At 54.2% G+C, this 23,388-nt stretch overlaps 1 protein-coding gene across 6 annotated transcripts in view; it reads right to left on the reverse strand.

Moving 5' to 3' along the window:
* Positions 1-290: 290 nt before the first annotated feature.
* The window catches only part of PIK3R5 (phosphoinositide-3-kinase regulatory subunit 5), a 49,038-nt gene continuing 25,940 nt past the window's right edge, over positions 291-23,388 (reverse strand). For 3 of the 6 annotated variants that reach the window (XM_015295131.3, XM_015295133.4, XM_015295132.4), the window contains exons 2-19: positions 22,575-22,684; positions 17,282-17,382; positions 16,274-16,342; positions 15,464-15,602; positions 13,278-13,347; positions 11,265-11,439; positions 10,523-10,676; positions 9,939-10,022; positions 8,453-9,203; positions 7,917-8,070; positions 7,666-7,791; positions 7,331-7,456; positions 6,619-6,712; positions 5,607-5,683; positions 5,001-5,094; positions 3,585-3,667; positions 3,237-3,349; positions 291-2,416 (exon numbers count right to left, since the gene is read on the reverse strand). In XM_015295131.3, coding sequence (XP_015150617.2) covers positions 2,275-2,416; positions 3,237-3,349; positions 3,585-3,667; positions 5,001-5,094; positions 5,607-5,683; positions 6,619-6,712; positions 7,331-7,456; positions 7,666-7,791; positions 7,917-8,070; positions 8,453-9,203; positions 9,939-10,022; positions 10,523-10,676; positions 11,265-11,439; positions 13,278-13,347; positions 15,464-15,602; positions 16,274-16,342; positions 17,282-17,382; positions 22,575-22,671 — 2,649 coding nt within the window. In that variant the 5' untranslated portion in view covers positions 22,672-22,684 and the 3' untranslated portion in view covers positions 291-2,274. Of the gene's footprint in view, positions 2,417-3,236; positions 3,350-3,584; positions 3,668-5,000; positions 5,095-5,606; positions 5,684-6,618; positions 6,713-7,330; positions 7,457-7,665; positions 7,792-7,916; positions 8,071-8,452; positions 9,204-9,938; positions 10,023-10,522; positions 10,677-11,264; positions 11,440-13,277; positions 13,348-15,463; positions 15,603-16,273; positions 16,343-17,281; positions 17,383-22,574; positions 22,686-23,388 lie in introns of those variants that run through there. The other 3 variants (XM_015295134.3, NM_001030697.2, XM_040649481.2) reach the window with 3 other exon arrangements.

Raw genomic sequence — 23,388 nt, forward strand, 5'->3', positions numbered from 1 at the left:
CTTGAATGCACTTCAAGAAGGAAAAAGCATGCACAAGTCTGCAAGCTTCTCTCCTCAATCCGGAACAAAGCTGAGGGGGGATTTACAGCATTAAAACTTGCTTTTGAGCTCAATTCGCTGCTGCAGGTCTCAATGCTGTGCCCTGGGACACAGCTCACAGCCACGGTGATCTGATGGGCTTTCTCCTGCCCTTGGGTCAGTGCTCTGCAAAGCACCGGGTGCCCTCTGTGCACAGATACGGAGCTGTGCCTTCCTCCTGCTGGGGAACACCAGCACAAACACCATGCTCGTACTCGAAATAAATCCTCCTTTAATACCTCGCAGTGACATTAAAAGTCCTTTGAATGCTATTTTACAGATCAGCACAGACGTGACACAGGTTTGGTAAGGCTGCACATATGTACAAGGACGGCCTGAAGGAACCTTCCACTTCCTTCTTTTCATTTCCAGAAAGCATCAGAGGTCAGAAAATGAGCCAGGATTACGAGTCCCCAGAGGGTGTGCTTGTTTTTCCTCCCCAGCATGGAAACTCTTCTCCTGCAGTTCTATGGGGCCAGCTGAGACCAAAGAGCTTTGCGCCCCCGACAGCGGCAGGGATATATTTAGCCACGGATACAGGGATCACAAATAGCACTGTTTTGACAGGATAAGGTGCTATTTTAATGGATCGAACAACAACTAAAGAGAAAAAAAAAAAAACAGCTGTCAAATTTCAGCCCCATTTGAGACGACGCACACAAACCTGTCTGGGAAATGTGAAAAGTCAATGGGAAAACTCGTTGAAAATCTGCTCCCGGTCCTTGGAGCCTGCTGGACTTAAAATGCTGAAGTGCTTCCTCCAATGTCACCACCAAGGGGAACACAGCTGCTGTGCCCGCAGCCCTTGGGACGGAGCCCAGTCTCACTCCAATGAGTGCCAAGAGCTGCCCAAGCCCCATCTGCTGGAGGACCCATGGATTCAGATGGAGCTGAGCTCACCGTGGCCGAGCCCTGCAGGATGGAGGTCCCTTCCAGATGCATCCCAGGGAGCACATCCTTGGTGTTGGCATACTCCTAGCCTGCAACAGGCAGCGTGCTCTTCTGCCAGCTATCGTTAGTGCAACCACCAGCTAATGAGAAACAACCTGAGGGCTGTGAAACCAAGCAAGGCACTTCTAGCCTCATTTATTGTTCCTGAGGTCAGAATACTTCTAAAAGCTCCCAACTATTGCAGATTTCTGTACCTAAGGCCTCACAGAGAGAAGAAAGAGTCGGGGGGGGAACCTCTCTTTGCAGTGGAAAGGGGATCTCAGAATCTATCATTGCCTGCAAGCATCACTAGTGTTATTGCTGCTGGGTCCTTCTCTACCAAAGCCACACCCTGAGGTGAGGCAAGGCAATGCTAGCACTTTACCCAGTACTTCCCTCCCTCCTCTGAGTGCGAGCATGGTTCCTGCTCTATCTCAAGCAACTATTGAGCATTCAGCCTCTGGGATGTCTCTAGCACTCGTGCACTGGTGAGCAGGATGCAAGAACACCAGCTGAACAGCAACTCCATCTCCCTCCTGGATGAACCCTGAAACTCTGCAGGAAGTGGAAGGTTATCTCCTGCAGGTCCTGCATTTACAGCCAACACATACGTGTGATGAGCTGCCCATGCCCTGGTATGGCCTATTGCACTGGATTCACTGGAACACAAAGAGCAGTCTGTAACTCATGCTGGGCTCTTTCTGGGCCCCAGTTGGGTCATTCTGCATTGTGCTGTTTCTCTGCAAGACACCCATCTCTCATAATTTAAAGCAAACCCTGAGAAAGCCTGTCCCTATCCCCAGAGAACCATCCCCAGCATCCCTGGCTTCTTGCAAGTGAAACGTCATCAGAACATTGGTTGGGTGGTTTTCAGCTCCACCTGCCACCACTCAGCCAAAGACATTCACTTTCCAGAATGCATTCTCCCCAGCATCACATGGGCTTTGCAGTCACTAAGTACGGCCACAGCACCATTTGCTGGCAGGAAAACGTCGCTGTCTTTGCCTTGTCCTCTCAGTTAGGTGTTGGCAGCCTGCTGAACCAGGTGGAGATCTCACTTTCCTCCCAGGGAATCTTGAGCTGTACCAGAGCCTGACACTAACAGCATTCCCCAAGGACGGGCTAAGCTCACAACAGGAGCAGTTCAATCACCACACTATAGCTTCAGATCACAGGATGTCTTGGACAAGAGTGGCTGGCCTCCAGCAGGACAGCTTCATTTTGGCGTTGGATGCATGCCTGGTCCGATGAGGGCACAGGGTTCTTCTATGGCAGTGCTCCACTGAAGGTGGAAATGGGTAAACACAGGAGAGAATGAAACTCGGAGGGGTCCTGGGGAGTCAAAGAGGACCTTCTCAGTGCAAGGGGATCGCTGTCCCTGGGTCTGTAGCACACGGAGATCTCACACCTGCGAGGGAGCAAAAAGAAACCAAGATGTACGTCGGGTGTGTGGCTGAGAATCACAGTCGTGGTGTGCAGCAGGAACTTTGCAGACAGGAATCAGTGCAGTCTTTAACAGGGCTGGAGTTTGAGCGCTGGGGTTCAGGTCCTATAAGATGGTTCAGGTTGGGATCCAGAGCAGAAGGATCCATACGGAGCCGTTTCTGACACTCATTAGAGAAAATGAGGATTTCTGCACCCCTGCTGTTCTGGGGAAATCTTTTTTGGGTCAGCTGGTTTGGTCTCTTTGTGCCCATGGAAGCACAGTGAATTTACAGATCCCACCCCCAGGGAGTGCCCTTCTGCCCTGGGGACACAATTTCTGCACCTTCTACCCCAGTCCCTCCCAGGAAAATCATGAGTGGGAGAAGAATGGGCATGCCAAAAGTGATGGAGGACTCCAGTGAGATTAAGAAGTTGAAGGCTCTGCTCATATACACCTAATGCTCTCCATGTACCCATTTACAGTGCATGACTTTCCTCTGACTTATGACCGGCCTTGCTGGAAGAGCTCTTCCAGGAGCTGAACAGTTGACTAGGGATCACCCTCTAGGCTTGGGCAGTCATAAAAGGTAAAATGCTTTTGGGATATGAGCAGGACCATCCATCCCACATGAACACAACTGCACTACAGATCTTAAAGCTATGGCACACCGGCTTGGGCACCTGGCACAGGTACACCATGGTGATCAGGACCTTGTCCCTCTTGGTCTCCTGTACTTCATGGAGAAGTCCTTACACAGGGGATGCACCATCCTGGGAGGTTGGTGCTACGTTGTAGATCTCACCTGGTTACACTCTGCAGGATCTTCTGCTCATCCTGATCCAGGCACACGGCAAAGGAGGACTGGACACCAATAATCTGGACTTTGTCTACCTTGATCTGGGACACACTGAGCTGCTGATAGAAAAGGAGTCCAGGTGAGGGATCTGACAGGCTCTGTGCCTTATCCCTGTGCAGGGAAGGGGAGCGGGGCACCCCAAAGCCAGAGCTGGTGGCCAACACAAACTGAATCCCCCAAGGAGTTACTGACAGCGCAACAGGTCTCAGACTCCATCTCTTGCCCTGCTTCCCACCCAGCTGAGTCAGGATGAGCTCCTGTTACCAAATGTAAAAGCACCATGATTTCAGTTACCTGATTGAAACTTTTTTTGGATTTGGAGTTTTGCCTTTTAACCACCTCTGTCATGGTCAAGTTGAGACACTCTGTCTTCGAGGCTGTAACAAAAAGGGAACTGTTATCACCTGGGGCTCCTGGTAGGAACCCAGCTGGTACCCCTGCCCAACACATCCCAAAGCAAGGGGGTCTCAGCAAGACTCCGCTTGCAGGGAAATACAGTATAGCTGTAGCTTTCCTACTTGCACGGTAGGAAAGCAATGAGAGAGACAGGGATAACCTTCCAAACACAGCAGCAAAGAACATTTAAGTATCTTAGCCCCTAAACAGGAGAAAAGCAATGGCCCCAGCTCCATGAGCTCTCCCAGCATGGCCCTTCCTGCAGCCTGCTTGGAGATGCTTGTCTGGAATTACAGTGACATCCTGTGGCCAAACTGCTGTGTGAAAACACAGAGACCCTCCAGGGACCAGGTTTCTTTGGAAGGAAGGAGATTCACAAAGGAGAAGCACTGAGCTCAGGTCATGCCCTGAAACAAAGCCAGTGCACAAGCAAAGCTCCTGAGCTCGCACAGAAACACCCAACTCAAAACACGCAGAGGAGATGAGCAACTAACTTCTGCTGGAGTATTTCCAAGGCTGTCTGCAGGACTTAACAGGTGGAGCACCAACAGGAGGAATGGACATCTAGGTGGAGCTCTGTGGGGAGCACAGGAGCTATCTCCTAGTTGGCAGACCACCTATATGCCCTGACTGCTCTGCTCACGAGTATAAATCTGCCAGGCAGAAAGCACACAAGGAAAGAGGAACTAAAAAAACCCTCAGTTTGCTCAGAACTGGGTGTCTGCTTGTCAAAACAGCAGAGCTCAAGCAAGAATGAGAAGGTGTTGCTTCTACATCAGCAAGCTAACAGACTAAAAGTCTCACTGCCTTTAAAAGCTTCAAAGCCTTATTCAAACCCCCCCCTCCCCAAGCAACCTGAACAGAAAAAAAAAGGTAATGTTGAAACAAACCCACATGGCAGGCAGCTCTCTGTGAGGGCAGGAAGGAAATGGAGCTGCAGTGAGAGCCTGCAGAAAGCTGGCTGCAGGGCACGGCTGCTGCGATGGCAGGACCCAGCACCAGCACTCCCCCCCTCAGTTCTTCTTCATTTAGCATGTTTAACCTCTTCCTAATGGGCAACCCAATGCAGCAGATTTCACTAGCTTGAAGCTAAAGGATAATGGGAAATCAAATGTCCTTCAACCCTGATGCGGTGCTAATGAGAGCCAAAGGGTGCCCCATCTCTTGCCCCAGGGAACAACAGGCACCTCCCAGGTGTTTTCTGCAGTCACACAGCCCTGCTTTGCTCTGCCTAGAGGAGCCACGCTGTCCTCTCACTCCACCATTCCCTCCCATTTCTTCCCACCCCCAGCCCCAAAGCCCAGCTGTACCCACCCAGCTCTTCGTACTTCTTGCAGGCTTTGCTGAGGTTAACAGATGTGCAGACCTTCTCAACATCGTTCCACTGACTCCTTCCACTGATGGCTGTCTGCAGGGACAAACAGAAGCCTGTGAGATGCCATGCTTCAGGCTGTTACCCTGCCTCCCACTTCTACCCCTATGGCTGGGCTGACCCAGACCTGGGTTTGCCTGGAGCTGAACAGGCAAATTTTGAGTAGGCATTAAGATTTGTTTGGCCTTGGAATTACAAAAATAGGTCAGAGGCAACACCAAGTAATTACAGAGAAACCACACGAACAGGAGGACTGCTGTGAGCAACAGGAGATCGCTCCCTGGAAGCAATGCCCACCTGTGTAAATCAGCATGCATCAAGGCTATGGGAGCTGGCTGCACATTCCTATATTATCGTGGACTTCTCAGGAGTGGAAAGCCACCGCCAATTAGCCAGTAATTTGGCAATTAGGTTGATTTTGGCTCCGCTGGCCTTGGATTCAGGCTCCATCAGCACACTCTCAGCACCTGTCTCTTTCAGCCCCCAGCTGAGACAGCACTGAGGTGGATTTGTGCCACATGTGTGCTGTGCAGTCCCCACGTGCTCACCTTGCTGTAGGCGATCTGTAGTGTTAGTGGGATTGCTTCTCTGTCTCCATCTATGCCCAGCCTTTTGCTGCCCGGACCTGCACAAAACAAGGAGCAAATGTCACCCGGTGGCTTTTTCTCCCCAGTCTTCAGGGCTACAGTGCAGCAGCACACTCAGTACCTACAGAAAAGGGGGGAAAAAATCCTGGTTTGCTGAGCACGGTTGCAGAGCAGAAAGGAAAATGTGCCAGAAAAAGAAGTTAAAAGCTGCCAGAAAGCAGAAGTTACAGTGCAAAGCACAACAAGCAGTCTGCAATCTGAGAGCAGTGCAGCAGTGCCAGCAATAAGGGGATGCATGGCTAACCCAGCTCCTGGTTTTCAGGGCATATCTGTGCCCACATTAAATTAACCTTGAAATACTGTGCCCAACACTTCTTAATGGCTTTTTTTTTTTTTTTCTTTTTCTGAGTAATTTTTTGCAGATGTTAAGTGGTGTTCCAGCAGACAGCCCAAGGGAAAGATCAGCCAGAGAAGGTTGGTGGCTTCCTGAATCATTGGGAGGAGGGCTCGGCCAAGCCAGCACTGTGGGGGAGTGGGGTGGCGACAGTTTGTGGGGGAGGGGGCGCTCTGTGAGCTCTGTTCAGATGGACAAGGCGAGATGTCAGAAAAGCTGCAGGTTACAAACATGGTGCAGTGCTGGGATGCAGTACGATGGTTGGCCAAGAGATGTCCTGGGAGCTGCAGGCATGGAACTGCCAGGAACACGGAACATGAGCTTTACAGCTCATACACTTGGAGAGTTACAGAAGCAAAAGGAGCAAGGTATGGCCACAGCTTCGCTCCTGAAGGGGAACACAAGAACCTGAAGCCTGGCTTCAGAGCCCTCCTGCAGCCCACACTGGGGCCAAAGTCCCCTCCCCACTCCCCCGTCTCCCTGCAGCCCCCCCGGCAGACATTTCCCTGCCCGGTAGTGTGTGGACACCCACCCCAAGGCTGCAGAACTGGGGAGGAGGAAGGAGGAACAGTCACAGACCTGACGCCTTGATGGCCCGCGTGGCCGCCGAGTGGCCCAGCTCCAGGGAGTGGATGAAGACTTCGGTCATCTTCTCCCCCCCTATGAAGGTGAGCTGCCAGGAGGAGAGGGGAGGTGTGGTGATAAGATGACCTGACAGGGCTGTGGAGGATGGAACCCGCCCCCCTCACTCTTTTCCACAGGAAATGGGGCAGTTTGGGCAAATTCTTTCAGCTTTCATAATACACGTTTCAACCACTGCCTTGGGGGCCACTGGCCTCCAGCTACACCTCAGGCTGTTTTAATAGCCCGTCAGTGCGTGGACCATCAAAGCCACCACCACAGAAGTGCATTCAAACCCTCTCCACTGCAGCTGCCCTGGGCGCACTGCAGGTTATGGAGAAGGGGTTATGTGGAGGGGTTTGGAGCACCAGAGAGACTTCCAGCAATGTGATTGATCTGCCAGCACCCCTCTTGTGTGGGGCAGAAAGGTACTGGGAAGGAAAACTGCTCGTGTCAGTTGAGAATGGTCGGGCCAGGACCTGCACACCCTTGATCTCTGAGCCAGAGCATCAGCCGAAGTGCTGTGGGCTCACATGCACGGGTCCCCAGGGGAATAGAAGGAGGCCAAGCTCAGCCCGATCAGCACACAGCAGCTGTGCCATACCCACATCCACCTCCCAGATGGGCCCCACGTTGGTGGTACAGGCAGAAGACCCCCTGCTGAGCCTACCTCGGTCTGGTAGAGCTGCAGCAGGACGGGGCGTGTGGCAAAGCGGCAGTAGTAGAGGATCATGTCGGCCAGGATGGGCAGCTGCTCCCGGGAGTCCTCCTGGGGCTCAGCCTCAGGCTTGGCAGACTGCAGTGAGGAGGGGAGTCACAACCCTGATGGATATGTGGGACCTATAGCCCAGCACCACCACCTCAGGGATGGAAACCCACCTCCCAGCCACCAGAACCACCTGTTTCCATCCCATGCCCACGTAGCACAGCAGCTTCGGGCACGACGTTCAGCAGATGTACCTCAGGGAAGGGGACACCAGGCTCTCCCAGCCAACACGTTCATACCTGACACAGGACATCCATGGGCAGGTTCATCAGCCCCAGAACGTTCCGCTCGTACCATGGGTCCAACATGCCGATGTAGTGGGAGATGTCGTTGGTGCTGCTCTCCGCCCCAGCCAAGGTGGGCTCCTGAAACCAGAGATGGTGGGGTCACCCCAGAGCCCCCCCAGCTCTTCTTCCCTGCCATAGGGCTGGTGGAAGAGACACCGGGGCTGCTGCTGCCCAGCCTGCTGTGGGATGAGCAGGACACGTACCGCCTGTGCCAAGGCGCGGAGCTGCAGGTCGCTTGGGGATGGAGGAGGATGCATCAGCAGGGCTGCTGGCAGCAGGCAGCTCCTCTTCACGGGGACGTAGAAAAACTGCAGCTTGAAGTACCTTGTCAGTGTAGGGCAGGTGCTCTCCTTCAGCCTAGGAGAAGCGGGGAGAGGACTGGGTGAGCAAAGCCCTTGGGTACAGCCTGGCAAGGCAGGATGTGATGTGCAGTCTTAGACTCCAGTGGTAGCTGGAGGATTCTGTCTCCTCTCAGAGCGAGGCAGTGATGGGAGAAACACATGGGAAGTGGGATGGAACACCTCTGTGCCACACTGCCTTAATGACAGTGTCACCTAGCAGTCAGTGTCCCCACCGGCAGGCAGGAGCAGCCGGATGTCCCCCTGCCACACCAGCAGCACTGGACAGCCCTGAAGGCAGCAGCCACCCCACACCAGGACCCTGGTGACCGCAGCATCAAGCCACCAAGGCACGGGCCCCACCAGGTCCCACAGCCACGTCCCCGTGCTGCCCCGCTCACCTCAGGTTGCTGTAGGCTCGGGCTACTTTCCCTGAGATGCGGTCGGAGCCGAAGACCACCACGCGCATGGTGGCCACTTTGGCATCCTCGTCGTAGCTGAGGAAGGGCCGGCGGGGCAGGCTGAGCAGCTGCGGGGTCTGCGGGGTCTGCAGCTTCTGGCCCAGCCCGTGCTGTGGCAATGAGTGAGCGCGCCGGGAGCGTGCCGGGATGCGGGGCTTGGCCTGGGGGTGGCACAGGCTCTCAGCACGGCGCAGTGGGAGCGAGCCTGTATCCACACAGTCCTTCAGGTCTCTTCTCAGGACCAGCTGGCTTTTGCTCTTGAAGAGCTTGTAGATCTTGTTGGTCAGCGTGTGTCTGTATTTGTGGTGGGTCTTCTCCACCTTCAGCTCCGGCCGCCCAAGCGTGTCCAGGGAGCTCTCGTCGCTGTCCTCTGCGTACCCGCTGTCCATGCAGTCCTTCAGGCTGGAGACAAAAGACCTCAAGGACTTCTTGGAGACCACCGTCAGCTCTGAGATGGAGTCCTTGGAGCTGCTGAAGAGGGACACGCAGGAGTGCTTGGGTCCGTCCTCTGACAGCGCTGAGTACACAGAGTCCTTGGAAATGGAGGAGATGGGGGACAGCAGAGAGTCCCTCTCTGGGGAACAGCCATCTGTTTCCACATCCTCCTCCTCCTCTTCCTCGTCCTCCTCATTCTCTGAGGCCACAGGTTCAACAACGCTGCACTCCTTGCTGAGGACATCATTGAGGACATCTGAAAGGCACGGGAGGGAGATCAGAAATGTGAGCAGTGCGTGGACACCCCAGGCAACGGCCCTATGGCAGCACGGCCAGCATTCTCTCTAACCCCGCATGGCTTCAAACAAAGAGCTAAAAACCTCTTCCTGAGCATTTTTAGGTTTCCATAAGGCGCTGTGATTTGATGACAAAACAGAACTCATTTGAGGCCACATTCTGTTTGGGTTCTCTAAAAACAAACAGTGGTCGGGGTTTTGCTTCCTTCCCATGCAGAGTCCCCAATGCACCCTGCATCCTATCTGGGTTAAATCAGAGGAGAAGAGGGATGCAAGGGGTTAGGATAATCAAACCCTAAATGGACAGTCAGGAAGGTGACAAAGCCCATGCTACAGAGCAGGTTCAGCACACTGCGGCCAGTGAGCAACGAATGCTCAACCTCCATGGGGCCAGAAGAGGTCTTCCAGGAATGGGGAAGCCAAGGAGGTCAGCTCAGCAAAAAGGGAAGCTGTGCTTCCCCTGAAAAACTGCTGTGGCTGGGCTGAGAGCACAGCAAAACCTCCTGCTCAGCCAGAACTGTGGCTGCTACAGAGAGATGCAGTGTCCAAGGGGTGCTGGGACAGAAGACCCTTCTATGGGTTGGGGTGGTTTTTGCTCAGCTCTTGGACAACATTCTGGCACAGCTGGGCTGTAGCACGTGCTGCTCCTTGCAGAGGAGCTTCTTACATGTGTATGGGGACCCCTCTCTGCTTACCAAAGTTATCCTGGTCCCAGCTGTAGGTGTAGCAGCGCGAAGTAGGGATGGGGATGGGCTGCAGCCTGCGGGGCTGCGCATCTCCTGCGGAGGGAAGAGAGGAGTCAGCTTGTGGGGCCCCATCCCATACTGCAGGCCCCATACAGGGCATCTGCAATGGTCAGAGCCAGTGGGAGGTGCTGCCCACCCCATGCTAGTGAGATGGGCAGCTCACATCATGCAGAGAAACAATGCTGTCCTTAACCCATGAAGTCACACGGGGCTCTCAGAGCCACCAGGTCAGGCAGCAGACATTGCTGCTACAGCTGGTTTTCTGATTGAACATTCTCATCTCAGCCACAAAGGCTGGGGATGGTTTACTGTTGTTTGACAAGGAAAACCATCTGGCTCATCATGCAGCAATGAAACAGAAAAAAAATCCAAACAATCCCAGCCCCCTTCTTACTGTGCCAGGTTAAAGTTCTGCACAAAACAGGGTCTCACACTTCCAAGCACAGCTCACAGCACGAGGGGAACCCACAGTTGATGGCAGGATCAAGCTGGCACTGAACCCAGGAAGCAAGAAGAGTGCAGGGGCTTCTCACCTGCAATGGTAGGAAGTGCTGCTGCCCCAGCAATGTCCCGCAGAACGCTCTGCAGCCGCTCCCGGGCCAACACGGGGTCACTGCTGGCGGCTGCAATCTCCTGCGCTTCAGCAGCGCTGGTGTAGATCTCAGAGAGCTCTTCCAGTGTCTTGGCCTGGGGAGAGCAGAGCCGGGGGACAGATGGAGGGAAGCACAGGTCTGTGGGGATGGTCGCAGAGTCCAAATCACTGCACCTCTCTCCCTCCGCTACCCCCCCAAACCGTACCCAAATACAACAAGAAGAGAGTAGAATAAGAGTAGAGCCGAAGGAGTGGAGTGGGAGTAGGAATAGTTCCATTATCAGATCATCAGCGTCAATGATCGCTCTGGGGCTGACCCAACGTTAACATTTATTTTTAAGAGCATTATCCAAATACTGTCCAAACACAAACGAGCGTGGGGCATCAGCTGCCTCCCTAGTAAGCCTGTTCCAGTGTCCAACCCCCTCAATAGAGCCATGAGTCTCGTCATTAGAACCCAGGGAAAAAGGATGAACTCCTCTCTCTTCACTTAATGCATCTGAACACACCTGCAGGGTTTCACCACAAGTTTGTACCCCCCATAAACACCCCAGAGCAAAGAGTTCCTGGCGTCAAATGAGATTTCTTGCTGCGTTTCCCATCGGGAGGGCTCTTCCTCTCTCCAGCTGGGGATACAGCACCAGAGCCCAGACCTGAGAAGAGAAGGGAAAGGCCTTGCCTACCTTCAGGAGGTGGTGCAGGCTGCCCAGGTCGCAGCGGGTGCCGAAGGTGACCTGGTAGAGGTGCTCCAGCAGCAGGATGAGCGTGGCGTGCCGGGGGGGCTCAGTGCTGCTCAGCTTCTCTGCGATGGAGAGGAACTCACTCTGCACCTCGGAGCGGTTCAGCAGCAGCACCGTCCTGGGGACACGGATGGCAGTGAGAGCTGGCAGCCAGGCTGGCACGCTGGTGGCACACAACCTTGGGCAAAGTCACGCTAGATGGCAGCGTCCCCTCGCCTGAGCTGCAGCTGTGGCCGTGCAGGAGTGCCAGAGCCACGATGCTGGGCGTGAGGATGGGTGGGAATCCTCTGTCCTGCCCCTCCGTGCATTCCTGGCATCATCCATCCTGCCATATTTACAATATCACCAGCCCCAGAAGGGCTCCAGACTAGCAGCCAGTTGTCTGAACCAGACATTCAGCATTTATGACGAAGGAAGGGGAATAGAAACTCAGAAAACATCTTCCTTTGTGAGGTGAACATCACAGCATCACAGAATGGCCCAGGTCGGAAGGGACCTCAAGGAGTATGAAGCTCCAACCCCCCGCTCCCCCACTGCAGGCAGGGCCACCAACCTCCACATTTAATACCAAGCCAGGCTGCCCAGGGCCCCATCCAACCTGGCCCTGAACACCTCCAGGGATGGACGGGGCATCCACAGCCTCTCTGGGCTGCTGTTCCAGCACCTCACCACTCTCAGAGTAAAGAACTTCCCCCTGATAACCAACCTAAATCTTCTCTCCTTCAACTTAAAACCATCTCCCCTTGTCCTGCCATCATCTACCCCTGTAAAGAGTTGAGCACCCCTTCTGAGCTTTAAATTGCTGCAAAGCTTTAAGTTATCTGAAGGACTTCAGCAGGGAGGTGGTGCAGACACCAGCCACATTTTCCTCCTTGCTGAAGGCATCTGGAGGAAAATGCATGAGGCTGGCAGGCTGCATGGGAAGCCCCTGCACACACAGCTTGCCTCCTCCTGCTCTGCCACCAGCGGGGCTGCCTGCTTGCCAGGAGATGTTGCTGGAAAGAAGAGCCACATCCTTCAGCTGGGAAGGGTTTTTGCTCTGGACCACAACATGAACACCAGCAGGTTTTAAATTCCCAAATCCTGGAGAGCACATAATCACGTGCTTACATTTATGGACATGAACAGTGCACGTAACTTAAAAAAAAGCAAAACCAGCTCTGAATTAAGGATGGGCCTAAGTGTAACTGGTTCTAGAAAGCTCAGGCAAAGAGCACAAGCTTTCAAAAAGCACGAGGTTCAGCTTGTGTACAGCCTTGTGCCAAATTTTCAGGGTTTCATGCAAATGCAACCACCTCACTGCAAGCCACAGGCGCTTGCACTTGCATTGGCACAGAGCAGGGCAGCTGTAATAGGAAAGCAACACGAGCACCAGTGTAGCTGGGCGGGATACTGGTGCAGATCCAGAGCTGTGCAGCATGCATACAGAAGCCAAAGCAACAGGACAGCCCTCCCATCCCGAGTAGGGGTAGCTGTGCAAGGACTGTCCCCAGTCCCCAGTGCTGTCCCTGCAGCCAGGATGGGCACGTAACACCTGGGCTCATTTCCCTATTTACAAATGAGGTGCCAGGGCAGGAAGAAATGTTCAGCCCTCAAGTAATGTGCAAGGTTTGACTGAACCAGCGAGCCCTGCACTGCTGCACTGGTGTGAGCTTGCTCCTGTTCTGCTTTGGCCTGGTGGCTCAAACCTTTGCCTTCCCTGCCTGTTTGCCCCCAGATCTACATCCCTGTTAGGGGATAACCAGCACAGGATGCCTGCAGACCCTCATCTGTGGTTGTGGAAATGCCACAACCACTCTCCCCCTCCCTTTCCACAGCTCAGCTCTGCCATCCAGCTCTTCTCCCCAGTGACCGCCACTACTTTTGGGATGCTGATCGCTGCAACTCTGCCGCTGCTGCAAAAGTAGCATGGGATAGTGGAAATGCTGGAGCAAGGCCAGCAGTGCCTGCACTTACACAGTGGAGCTCTGGTAGTTCTTCACAGGCAGCCCCTGCTCCGTCCTCACCAACCTCTGGAAGGAAATCCCTGGGGGAGAGAGCAGAGGACATAAGTGATGGGGGTACCACAGGCTGCCCTGCCCCGGGTGCTGTCTCCTAAAATGTCCTGACCCGGCTGAGCTGTAGCAGGAACAGCAGCAGCAAAAGTCCTTATGGACACAAAGCACAGCTCGAGTGCAAGGGGAATGAACCCAGCAGCAAGGGAGCAGTGGGAGAGGAACCAGAAAGTGGGAAGGGGAAGCAGCTCCATGTCCAGCCCCTGAAGCCCCACTACTGCTGCTGTGGATTACACCAGTGATAATTTAGCAGCCTCTGCCCCTTGCTTTATCCCCCCGGTCCTGGATGTCCCTATGGCCAGCAGGTCACAGCCACTGTCCCTCCTGCAGGGACAGAGCCCACTATGGCCCTGGTAGTACTGAGTCCAGCATGGGCAGCCCTTGTCTCCAAGCTGCCTTCCCCAGCACTGTCCCCATGGTGCCATCAGGATGACATCTTCTGGACCTGGAGCTGCAGTCCTTGTGACCGGGAGACAACAGCAGAGCCCACCCCACCCCTAAACAGCAGAAGGGGCATACTGGGAAAGATCTTATGGCATCAACAAGATCCAGCACCCTTAGCTCCATGGGCAGCCACATCCCAACCCCGACTGCTGCTTGACAGCCCCAGAGCTGCACCAACATGGGAGCAGCACCCACTGCCCCCTCAGCTTGCAGCCACGTTCACCACTCCTGCAGAGACATCAGCCCCAGCCTATAGATAAAAGCTATAGCACTCTTGGCAAACATTGGCAGCAGCTTGTTCTCAGTTAATATTTACCCCATCTCAATCAAAACTGTTGCTTCAGCCTCTTGTCAGGTTATGGAGGCTGTGAGGTCCTGGCCAGCATTCCAACAGGGGACATATTTTCACTGTTCTTGGCTGCTCTTTGGCACGCAGCCCCACACACCAACACCTCCCATCAGCTGCTTTGTGCAGCGGTGGGGGAATCCCATTTGCAGGAGGGGAAAAGCCCTTGGATCAAAGTCCAAAGCTCAGCAGCCCTGGGCACTTGTGACAGCATGGTAAGGGCAGAAGGTAGCGACATCCCCAGCCCCAAGTGGTGTCACAGCAATAAGTGGCCAAGGAGGAGCTGGGAAGCCTGCAGCTGCAGCACAGGACAAGCATCCCTGTGGCCACATCAGCCCTGCTGCTCCTGCTGGAGGCCAGGAGCTGTGTGATGGCCCAGACACACCTCTCCGGGTGGCCAGTGTCTCTTTAGAGACTTGCAAAGGGGGTTTTAATAGTGGACATCCATCCCTATCTTCCCTTGGCTCATTAAAAGATTATCAGTGTGCCCCTCGGGGCTTTGCATGGATGGAGACCTTGTGTTTCACATTCCATCTCCAAACCAGCTGTCTGTATTAAGGACACGGGTTGGTATCACCAGGCCCAGCTGCAGCCCCCATTCCCTTCCGAGCCTTCCCCAGCCCTGCTCAGAGCAGATCACAGCCCTGTGCAAGACAAAACGAGGGCTGAAACCTGCTCTGTGCAATGACAGCTCTCCATGAGCCACGGAAAGATGGGGAGATTAGGAGAAAGGGCTTTGAGAAATAATTGGAAGAGTTGCTCCATTGGGAACAACAGGATATCAGCAAACAGTCCCTAATTAATTGGGGCGCTGCTGCTGCTGCCACTCGACGTGCCCAAAGCCGGATCACAAGGCAGCATCTCTGCTGCAAGGACACAGCCGGGGAGATCCTCAGCCCTATGGAAACTCCACCCCACGGCAGGCTCAGAGCCTCCCACCACCTTGATGCCAATGAATGGACCCTCTGTTAGCACCCCCCATTATGCCACAGAGCATCTCGAGCAAAGGCCGTGGCTCTGCGGAAGCCGCTGGCATGCGCTTTGCCATGCAAAAGACCAGCAGACTGAAAGGCAGCCAGGAAATTACAGTCCACGCTAATCCACACCAGCCCTGGGCTGAGATCAGATGCTCCCACTACTTTGCCCACAAGGCAGCACCCCGAAAACACATCCCCAGAATCCTGCCGTGCTCCTCCAGAGAAGCCTGGTTGCACTCTGCATGCAATGGGGGCTTTTGCTCACCCAGGGAAGCAGGACCGCTGTCACACGAGAGCCCATGGCAGGGCAGCAGTGCTCACCTGGCGCCTTGAGCTCATCACTGATGAAGGTGAGCAGCTCACGGAAGACGTCGCAGTAGGGCACGGGCCAGGTGAGGAAGCTGTGGTAGATGCTGGCAGCTTTCAGGAGCAGCTCGGAGTCTGGAGGGATGTGGGGAGCCTGCAGGGATGGGGAGAGCTGGTGAGGAAGGGAGCAAGGAGCTGATGGTGGAGCTCTGCATAAAGCCCAGGGGGTGATGGGATGGGACGGGAGGAGGAGGAGCGGATGGGATCAGGGCTCACCCTGTGACACCCCATCCTCTTCTAAGGAAGAGCCAAAGCACCTCACTGGGCACAGCTGCAGAACAGCTTCCTCCCCTGTGCCTCCCCAGGCTCCCATGCCACAGCCTATATATAAATTCCCTTTTAACAGCCACAGATCCGTGCAGATGAATCACATTGAAGTCTGCGCTTTTGCAAGACCTGGCAGCAATGATTTCCTCGGGATAATGATGCATTGTGCTAATAATAATGATAATAAAAAAATACTTCCTGTGAATGCTCTGCTCCTTTTCATTAGCATTGTCTGCGCATTTTCCCGACTCTACAGTGTAACGAAAAGAATTTGCCTTCTCTGCAGAGAGATGCTGCCTCCCTTTCTGCCTGCCCCATCTTTAAATGCAAAGATGAAGAACACCAAAGTGCACTGTGCAGCCTCACAGCTTGTGCAGCCATTCCTTGCCCTTGATCCCTGCAGACTCGTATGGGATCTTTTCAGAGAGGAACAGATCAAAGCAGAGTGGGACCTTGCAGATGGCAGCTGCTGGGGAGGGCTGCGTGCAGAAGACTTACATAGAGGACCGCGTAGTAGAAAAGCAGGGCCAGGGGCATCACCAGGTCGTAGTCACACTTCTCCTGCACCTGTAGGAGACAGCAAAAGGGAGAAGGATGAGCATTACCATGGGGTGCCAGATGTCCCCCCGTGAGTGCATATGAGCCCTCTCAATCCACACCACCATGCAACCGTCCCCAACAGGTGGGGACAGCTCATCTCCATGGGAAAATCCCCCCAAGGCACCCACAGAAGCAGCAGGCAGTGGCACACGCTGCCTTTACTCTCGAGAAGTCACATTCAGCCGAGCTCCTGACCCGCTGATGCACTCAATCCTTGCAGAGTTGCATGAAATTGTATGCAAGCGGCCCAAAGCAGGCAGTCCAGCCCTGCTCAGGGATTGCAAATGGCAAAGCACAGTGCAAAGCATGCATCTCTGTCCCAACCTCAGCGGGATTATTTCAGTGAGGGACGTAGGGAGGGCTCAAGAACAGGCTGGCAGACACTGCCTCCCTTTGTTTACAAGCATGGCACAAAGTGCAAGAAAAATTTACGTACAGCGTGACACAATACAACATCATTGAAACGAGATCAATCCCAGACATTGAAAACAGCTTGTCGATTAAACAGAGTAGCAGCAATCACGTTAACGTATTAGCAAGGCAGCCTTTCTTCCCTCAGAAATGAAAGGCAGCATTTACCCCATCACATGAACCCCGGGCTTCCTCCCACATCAAGGCATTCCCCAAAGTCCTCCCGCCTGCAGCCCCGGGCGGCCCCGAGCTCTCCCACACAGGGTTGGGCATGGCAGCCAATACAATGAGCCCCACTGATGCTTCAGCTGCCCCAGCTCCATCCCTTGCACCGCAGGAAGCTGGGCAGAGCATCAACAATATCTCCATATCCATCGCTTTGGAGCTGCTGGGCCAGCATTGCCCACCCTGCGCTCCAATGGGGTTTGAACACAACCCCACATGGCCCACCAGGACCTGCGAAGCTCCTCCCCGAAGCCAGCAGCCCCCACTCACCTCCCTGGCCTTGCCGAGGATTTTCTCCACCAGGATGAGGTAGTTACCTGCATCCCTGCTCACCAGCTCCTGCAGGCTCCAGCAGTTCAGGCACAGCCCTGCTGCAAGGGAGACAGAGCACAGTGACCAAATCGCGCTCACAGGAGGGACGAGCAGCAGGGAGGGGTCAGGGGGAGGTGTTTGATGCCTGGGTCATATTGCTATGGGGGAAAAAATAATCACACTCCAATTCTGGATAGATTTAAGCTCTCCAAATGGCGCTTGTCACAGCAGCATCACTTTTTACCAAGCCTCTCAGCACTCTTCCTGCAGCCCAGTGCACCAAAGGCAGAACTCAGATCCCAGCCCCTCCACAGCCAAGGGGTGATGCTCACCCCCTGAACAGCTTCCCAGGCCCTGCAGCTGCACAGTCAGAGCTCACAGCAGCATTGCTGCAGATGGTGAACACATCAGCATCACTGCTAAGCCTGCCCGGCATTTATTCCACCTCCTCAGTACCTCCAAACTGTCATAAAGTACATGCAAACCCATCCGGAGTAGCCAGATATTGAAGGAGAACTGCAGAAGGAGTTGTAGTTCCCTCTGTCCCTCACAGACAGATGCTGGGACACCCATGGTTTTCCTGGCTTCATGCCTTGTTTGTAGCTTGAATGAACAGGGCAGGAGCTGTTGCCCATTGCAAAGTTCCCCCACTGCCATGCAGCGTTTTATTTTCCACAAACCAGTGTTGTCCAGTGCAACCTTTTGTTGTGGCACCTCATCAGTGAGGGCACAGCCATAATGGATAGCAATTCAGCTCTGAGTTTTCCTTTGAGACAAGTTGGTACAATGGCACAAAGCCATGGCTCTGCTCCGGAGGACCCCAGCAGACCAAACAACGCTGTCCTGGAGCACAGCATCCTCCCTCCAGGGAATCACTCAGCATCTGAGAGATGCAACGTGCCCAGCAGGAGTGGTCAGACCTGCTGGGGGCTTTGCTGACCTCAGCAAGAAGCAAAGCCTTGAAACACAGCTCCAGCAGGGAGGTTTGGGGTTACTTCAAGCTGTTTTGCACCCAAAGAGCCCAGCCCGGCAGAGCCAAGCAGTGCAGCACCAGCCAAGGGGCAAGTGGCTTCCTGCATGAACGCGGCTGTGAGCACAAAGGGCAGAGCCAGGCAGGAGCCCTTTCCTTCCTCTCACTGCTGGCACAGAGGAGGAAGCAGCAGTGGCTCAGGCACAGAGGTACTGGGATGCTTCCCTGGAGATGTGCTGGGCTGGATGCACAGCGAGCTGGGAGCAGTGAAGGTGACAGGAGGGAAGGAGAGAAGGGGTGGAGGGAAGCACCGTGCCAACACAACGCAGGGCTGAGGGCTCTGACCCATTTCTGTGCGTTCTACAGGAAATCTGAGCTCAAGCAAAGGATGCAGCAAGGCTGAGCTAACACTGCTCTGAGCAGTTAGACTCACAGCCATGGCAAGGTGCTGGGATGAGCCACAGCAAAGCAAACAGCGTGGGGAGGCAGCAAGCTGCAGGGGCTGGGCTCCTCCATTTGGCAACGCAGCAGTAACCAAAAACACACCAAAACAGCTGCGTGCTTGCTAAAAATATTCGCCAGCACAGAAAGCAGCTCGGAAATCCTGGACACAATAAACAAAGACTGTGCAGCAGGGCACCACCAGGCGTCAGTCAGGACGCTGGGTGGGAATTCCCTTTTGTCTGTGCATAGTCCTGGTCACAAGTAGCACCTTTCTGAGCACTGGGAGCAGAGTTCAACCCCGTATCCAGGAAAAAAAAGGCTCTCTGAGCACTGAAGGTGATGCTCCTCACACGCATAGGCCAGGAACAAGAGCCCCAGATGACATGAATAGCGCATGAGCCATCTGCTCTGCAAGTGTCACCTCCATCCCTCAGCAGGTGCCCTGTGGGCAGCCAGGACACAGCTGGGCGCTGCGGTGGCACCAGGGAGCTTTTATGAACTGCAGAACAGCACTCAGTTTATGAGCAGAACAGGACAGGCTGCAGCCAGGTGGGAAACCACATCCAGAAGTTTATTTGCAGCTGTTCATCCGTCTCAGCGCAGCTCAGCAAATGGACAAGGGGAGGATGCACACTGAGTGCGCACCGAAAGCTCAAACCAAACTGTCCTGCACATGGCACATGCTCTTTGATTCACCAGCACATCAGAGAGCACATTTCTTGCCTTGTGATGCAAAGGAGGCCGGCGGTCTGAAGGCAGGGTGCAGCTTGGGGGCACCCTTGTACGATCCTGGAGCCTTGTTCCCCATTATCCCCTTTGCAGTGGAGCTGTGCAAGCACTGGTGGGGGGGAGATAGGAATATCCACCCATAGGAAGTGCTGCGAGCAGAGACCCAGGATGCTCTGATCGCTATCGAGTTCTGGCCCTGTGGGCGGCCTCGGAAGGATGAGGCTCTGTGAGCAGCACTGTGAGCCGCCTCCTCCCACTGCAGCTCCTTCCTGACCTCAGCTGCTGCGGCTGCTGCTTCCCCTGCGCTGCTCATAGAGGCGGGGGGGGGGGGGGGGGGTAGCATCAAATGGGAGTGAATAAATAAATAAATAGATAGATAGATAGATAAAGAGGAAAAGAAGAACCTTTGCCCGCGGTGCTCAGGGAGAGCATCCCGGTGCCGTCAGAAGCGATGCAGCTGGAGGAGGAGAAAAGCAGAACCCTGCAGCCCCATTTCCAGGCTCAGAGCCACACAAGTGGAGCCCCGCAGCACATCCAGTGCTGGGTACCGCCGTGCTGCTCCCACCCAACCACGGGGTGGGGAAGGCAGAGATCCCAGCCATAAAGCACCGTGCCAGGCTGTGCGATCAGCTCCAGGGCTACAACCTGTGTGGCTGATAAGCCTGCACTGAGAGCTGGTGGTAGTTCAGTGTTTTGTTATTCAACTGGAACACCCCAACAACACTCTCTGGTCGCTCCCCATGCTGATATTTAGACGACTGCATTCAAGCAGTGCTTTCAGCCTCCCTTCATTAGAGCTGAGCACACCAACCTGAGCCCTGCTATTGTATCATCGGACGCTCCTCTGACTCTCCAATGACCTCCATCCTTCCTCACCAGCATCCTCCATCCTTCCTGGCACCAAGCAACCCCACCACAGAGACACAGCATCCACCTCTCCCCGGGACATTTGGGGCACTGCTTTGCCCTACAGCCTCCCCAGCACCTCCCCACCCATCGAGGCCCTCAGCCCCCATCCTCCTGCAGCCCTTCTCGTGCCTCTGATTCCCCCAGCAGCCAGAACCAGCGCACTCCTCCACCCAACACCCTGTTCCAGTGAGCAACACACCATTTTGCTTCCTGTGATACACCAGGAGTTTACTATCACCCCCAGCGATGAGGAAGAAGGCAATCACGCTGTGCCCAAACACATCTCCACGAGGGAAAGCACATCATGTTTGCTAGCATTTTCCCACTTGATTCCTCCCATAAACGCTGCAGTTCAGGAGGGGTGCTCAGCTCAGGCCCCTGAGCCCACCGTGTGCTCTGGGACGTGGATCTGCGATGCCAAAGCACTCTCACTTCTGCCCTTTGCTGATTCCACAAACCTCAGCAACTCAGTCACTCGCGCGGGCGCAAACGTCACATCGGAAGTGATTATTCATCCTCTCCAGAGCAACCTCCTGCAAAGTCACTGTGCAGAAATTTAAACCCCCAATCATTGAAAACTGAGCAAAACCCCAGCAGTGCTCCGACCCAATGAGCTGCAGTGTGGCACACCTTACTTTGGTGCATCGCACTGGGAAAAAGGAGGGGAGAGCAAGTGAACTGGGAAATAGAAGTGATATAAGAAGTTGAAAATGAGAAAGGAGAAGGATGCTGCCCAGCTAAGAATGAGACAGAGATTCAAGGAAAATAGGAGGAACAGAGCCCTGCCATAAATAGCAGCGCGGCTCTGACAAAGGGCAGCCATAATAAAACCGGTGCTCGTTGCACAACAAAGGCAGGAGAGCATGAAAAAATCTCCGCTCTGTTTGTGAAAATAAATAGGATACGTTCTATTATGCTCTGTTTTCCCTAAACCACCTCACTGCAATAACAAAGTACTTCCTATTCCGACCGCAAGTGGGTAGGATGCGAAGCAGCAGCTCTTCCAATGGTTGGGCAGCACCATTGCTCCTGGCACAGCCCACCCCCCCCCACCCACAGCCCAGGTCAGCCTTATCTTTGCTAATGAGCTGGAAACATTACAAAGTGGTTTTTTAAAGGCTACATCACTGCAGCCACCAACGCTGAAGGGCAGGGATTAGTGAGTGACACTGGGACTGATGAGTTGTAATGATGGGAAGAGGTGAGCTCTGCGTGGCACAAAGAGCTGCCAGGGCAGAGGCATTCCTATGGGCACAGCCACGCTTCCAGGAACCAGGAATGTAGGTCACACTTCAGGGACTGGTGCCCAGGATGTGTGGAGGCCCAAAGGGCTCTGGTGCTGGTGATAACTGCACGAAGCAGGCCCTGCAGTGATGCTACAGCCCCAGAGCCAGAGTTGCTCCTGTGGATCCAGCACTCAGCATCAGACAGGAGATGGTTTGCAGCTCCTTCTTGACCCATGGTGGAAAAGCGGGGGATGTGTGCGGAAGAATTGCACAGACACAAAGAAACCCGGGTGTGACAGCCCCAAAATTCACTTCTTTCATCCCCAGGTGGATACAGGAGTGATTTAACTGCAGCCTGGAAGTGCAAGTATGAGGATGAGAATTCAAAATGTGATATATAAGAACGGCTTCTGCTCGTTGCTGCTCTTCCCTCACCTTTGCCACCTGGAATCCTCCCCCAGTGCTCTGAATGAGGCTCCCATCTTTATGGCCAGCATGGTATCTGAGCCAGATTAAACAACCGATAGCAATATCTCAACAGTTGCTCCTGACAATGCAGCAGGGATACGCCCAGAGGTTCTGAGGTTTTTATGCCCCAAAGCACGGTGTTCCTGGCTGATTACACAAAGGGGTCTTTCCTTGGAGTGAGCACAGAACCCTCCTCTTGGCAGCTCCTGCATGGGCACCTGGCAAAACAAATGGCTGATCCGCTCAGGGTGCATCTCCATATGACCTCATCTGACTTGTTCAGCCACTCAGCACACCTATGCTATGTGAAACTCGGAAAGATGGACCGGGTTGGATCCCACCTCTAACTTTGAATGTTGGAGAAAAGGCCACTAAGCCCCCCCAGGAGCACCAGCAGGTCTGTCCTGTCCAGGTAGGTCAGCAACAAGAGGGTAAAGCATGCAGACACAGAAGGGTCTTTCCCCGTCAAGGCTGCCAGGGGGCTCACAATGAACAGGTCACCTACCAGCCCATCTGCTGGAGACAGCATCTCTGCTAAGCCCGTGCAGACATCTCTCCAGTGCATGATAGATCCTGTCCTCTGTGCACGTGGTGTGCTGCATTTTAATTCATCTCCTAAGGAAAGAGAAGGAAGAAGGTTAGCCCTTAGCTGAGAGCAAAGAAGACAACACGGTGACACTGCTGTAGCACACAGAAGATGCTCCTGGTAAAACATCCCTGTTACTGCCTCCCGGCACCTTTTCCAACCCCAAAGCCAATGACATCCGCGGTTTGTTGTCCTCTTCTCTCCCAGTCCCTCCCAGCCATGGCAAAGAAAAGGAGATGCACACATCCATGAGTGGCTGCAGGACCAAAGCGTCCAGCCCGACCCACAGCATGCGTATTTATTGCCTCATTGCTTCCGTCTGTGGGATAGATCAGGTCTCACTTACATGTTTGGGGGTTAACCTCCATCACAGACAGCACTGCAGGAGCTTACAGGTGCAGCACCTTGCAGGGGAAAAGCAATGGCAGTCTTCAAGATTCCATTGCTTGCATTATGCATGGATCATCCTTGGTGCCTACAGCACTGTCCCCTTGCTGCCATGCAGCCAACACAGAGAGCGTGCCACGTGGCCCTGTGGCAGTGCTGGAAAATACCAATGGGACCTCAACCCCAGCGTCTACAGGCATTGTGAAACTGTGGATTGTGTGCCTGGCTGTGCCCCTTTCACCAAGTGCTGCTGTCTCAGCTCCCCCCACGGCTCAGGTGCCAGCCCAGACCTCAGACAGACCGCAATGGAGGCATGAGTTTATCCCACCCACTCCAAATACTGGGA

The sequence above is a fragment of the Gallus gallus genome, chromosome 18 (genome assembly GCF_016699485.2).
Source record: "Gallus gallus isolate bGalGal1 chromosome 18, bGalGal1.mat.broiler.GRCg7b, whole genome shotgun sequence".
In the NCBI taxonomy this organism is placed as follows: domain Eukaryota; kingdom Metazoa; phylum Chordata; class Aves; order Galliformes; family Phasianidae; genus Gallus; species Gallus gallus.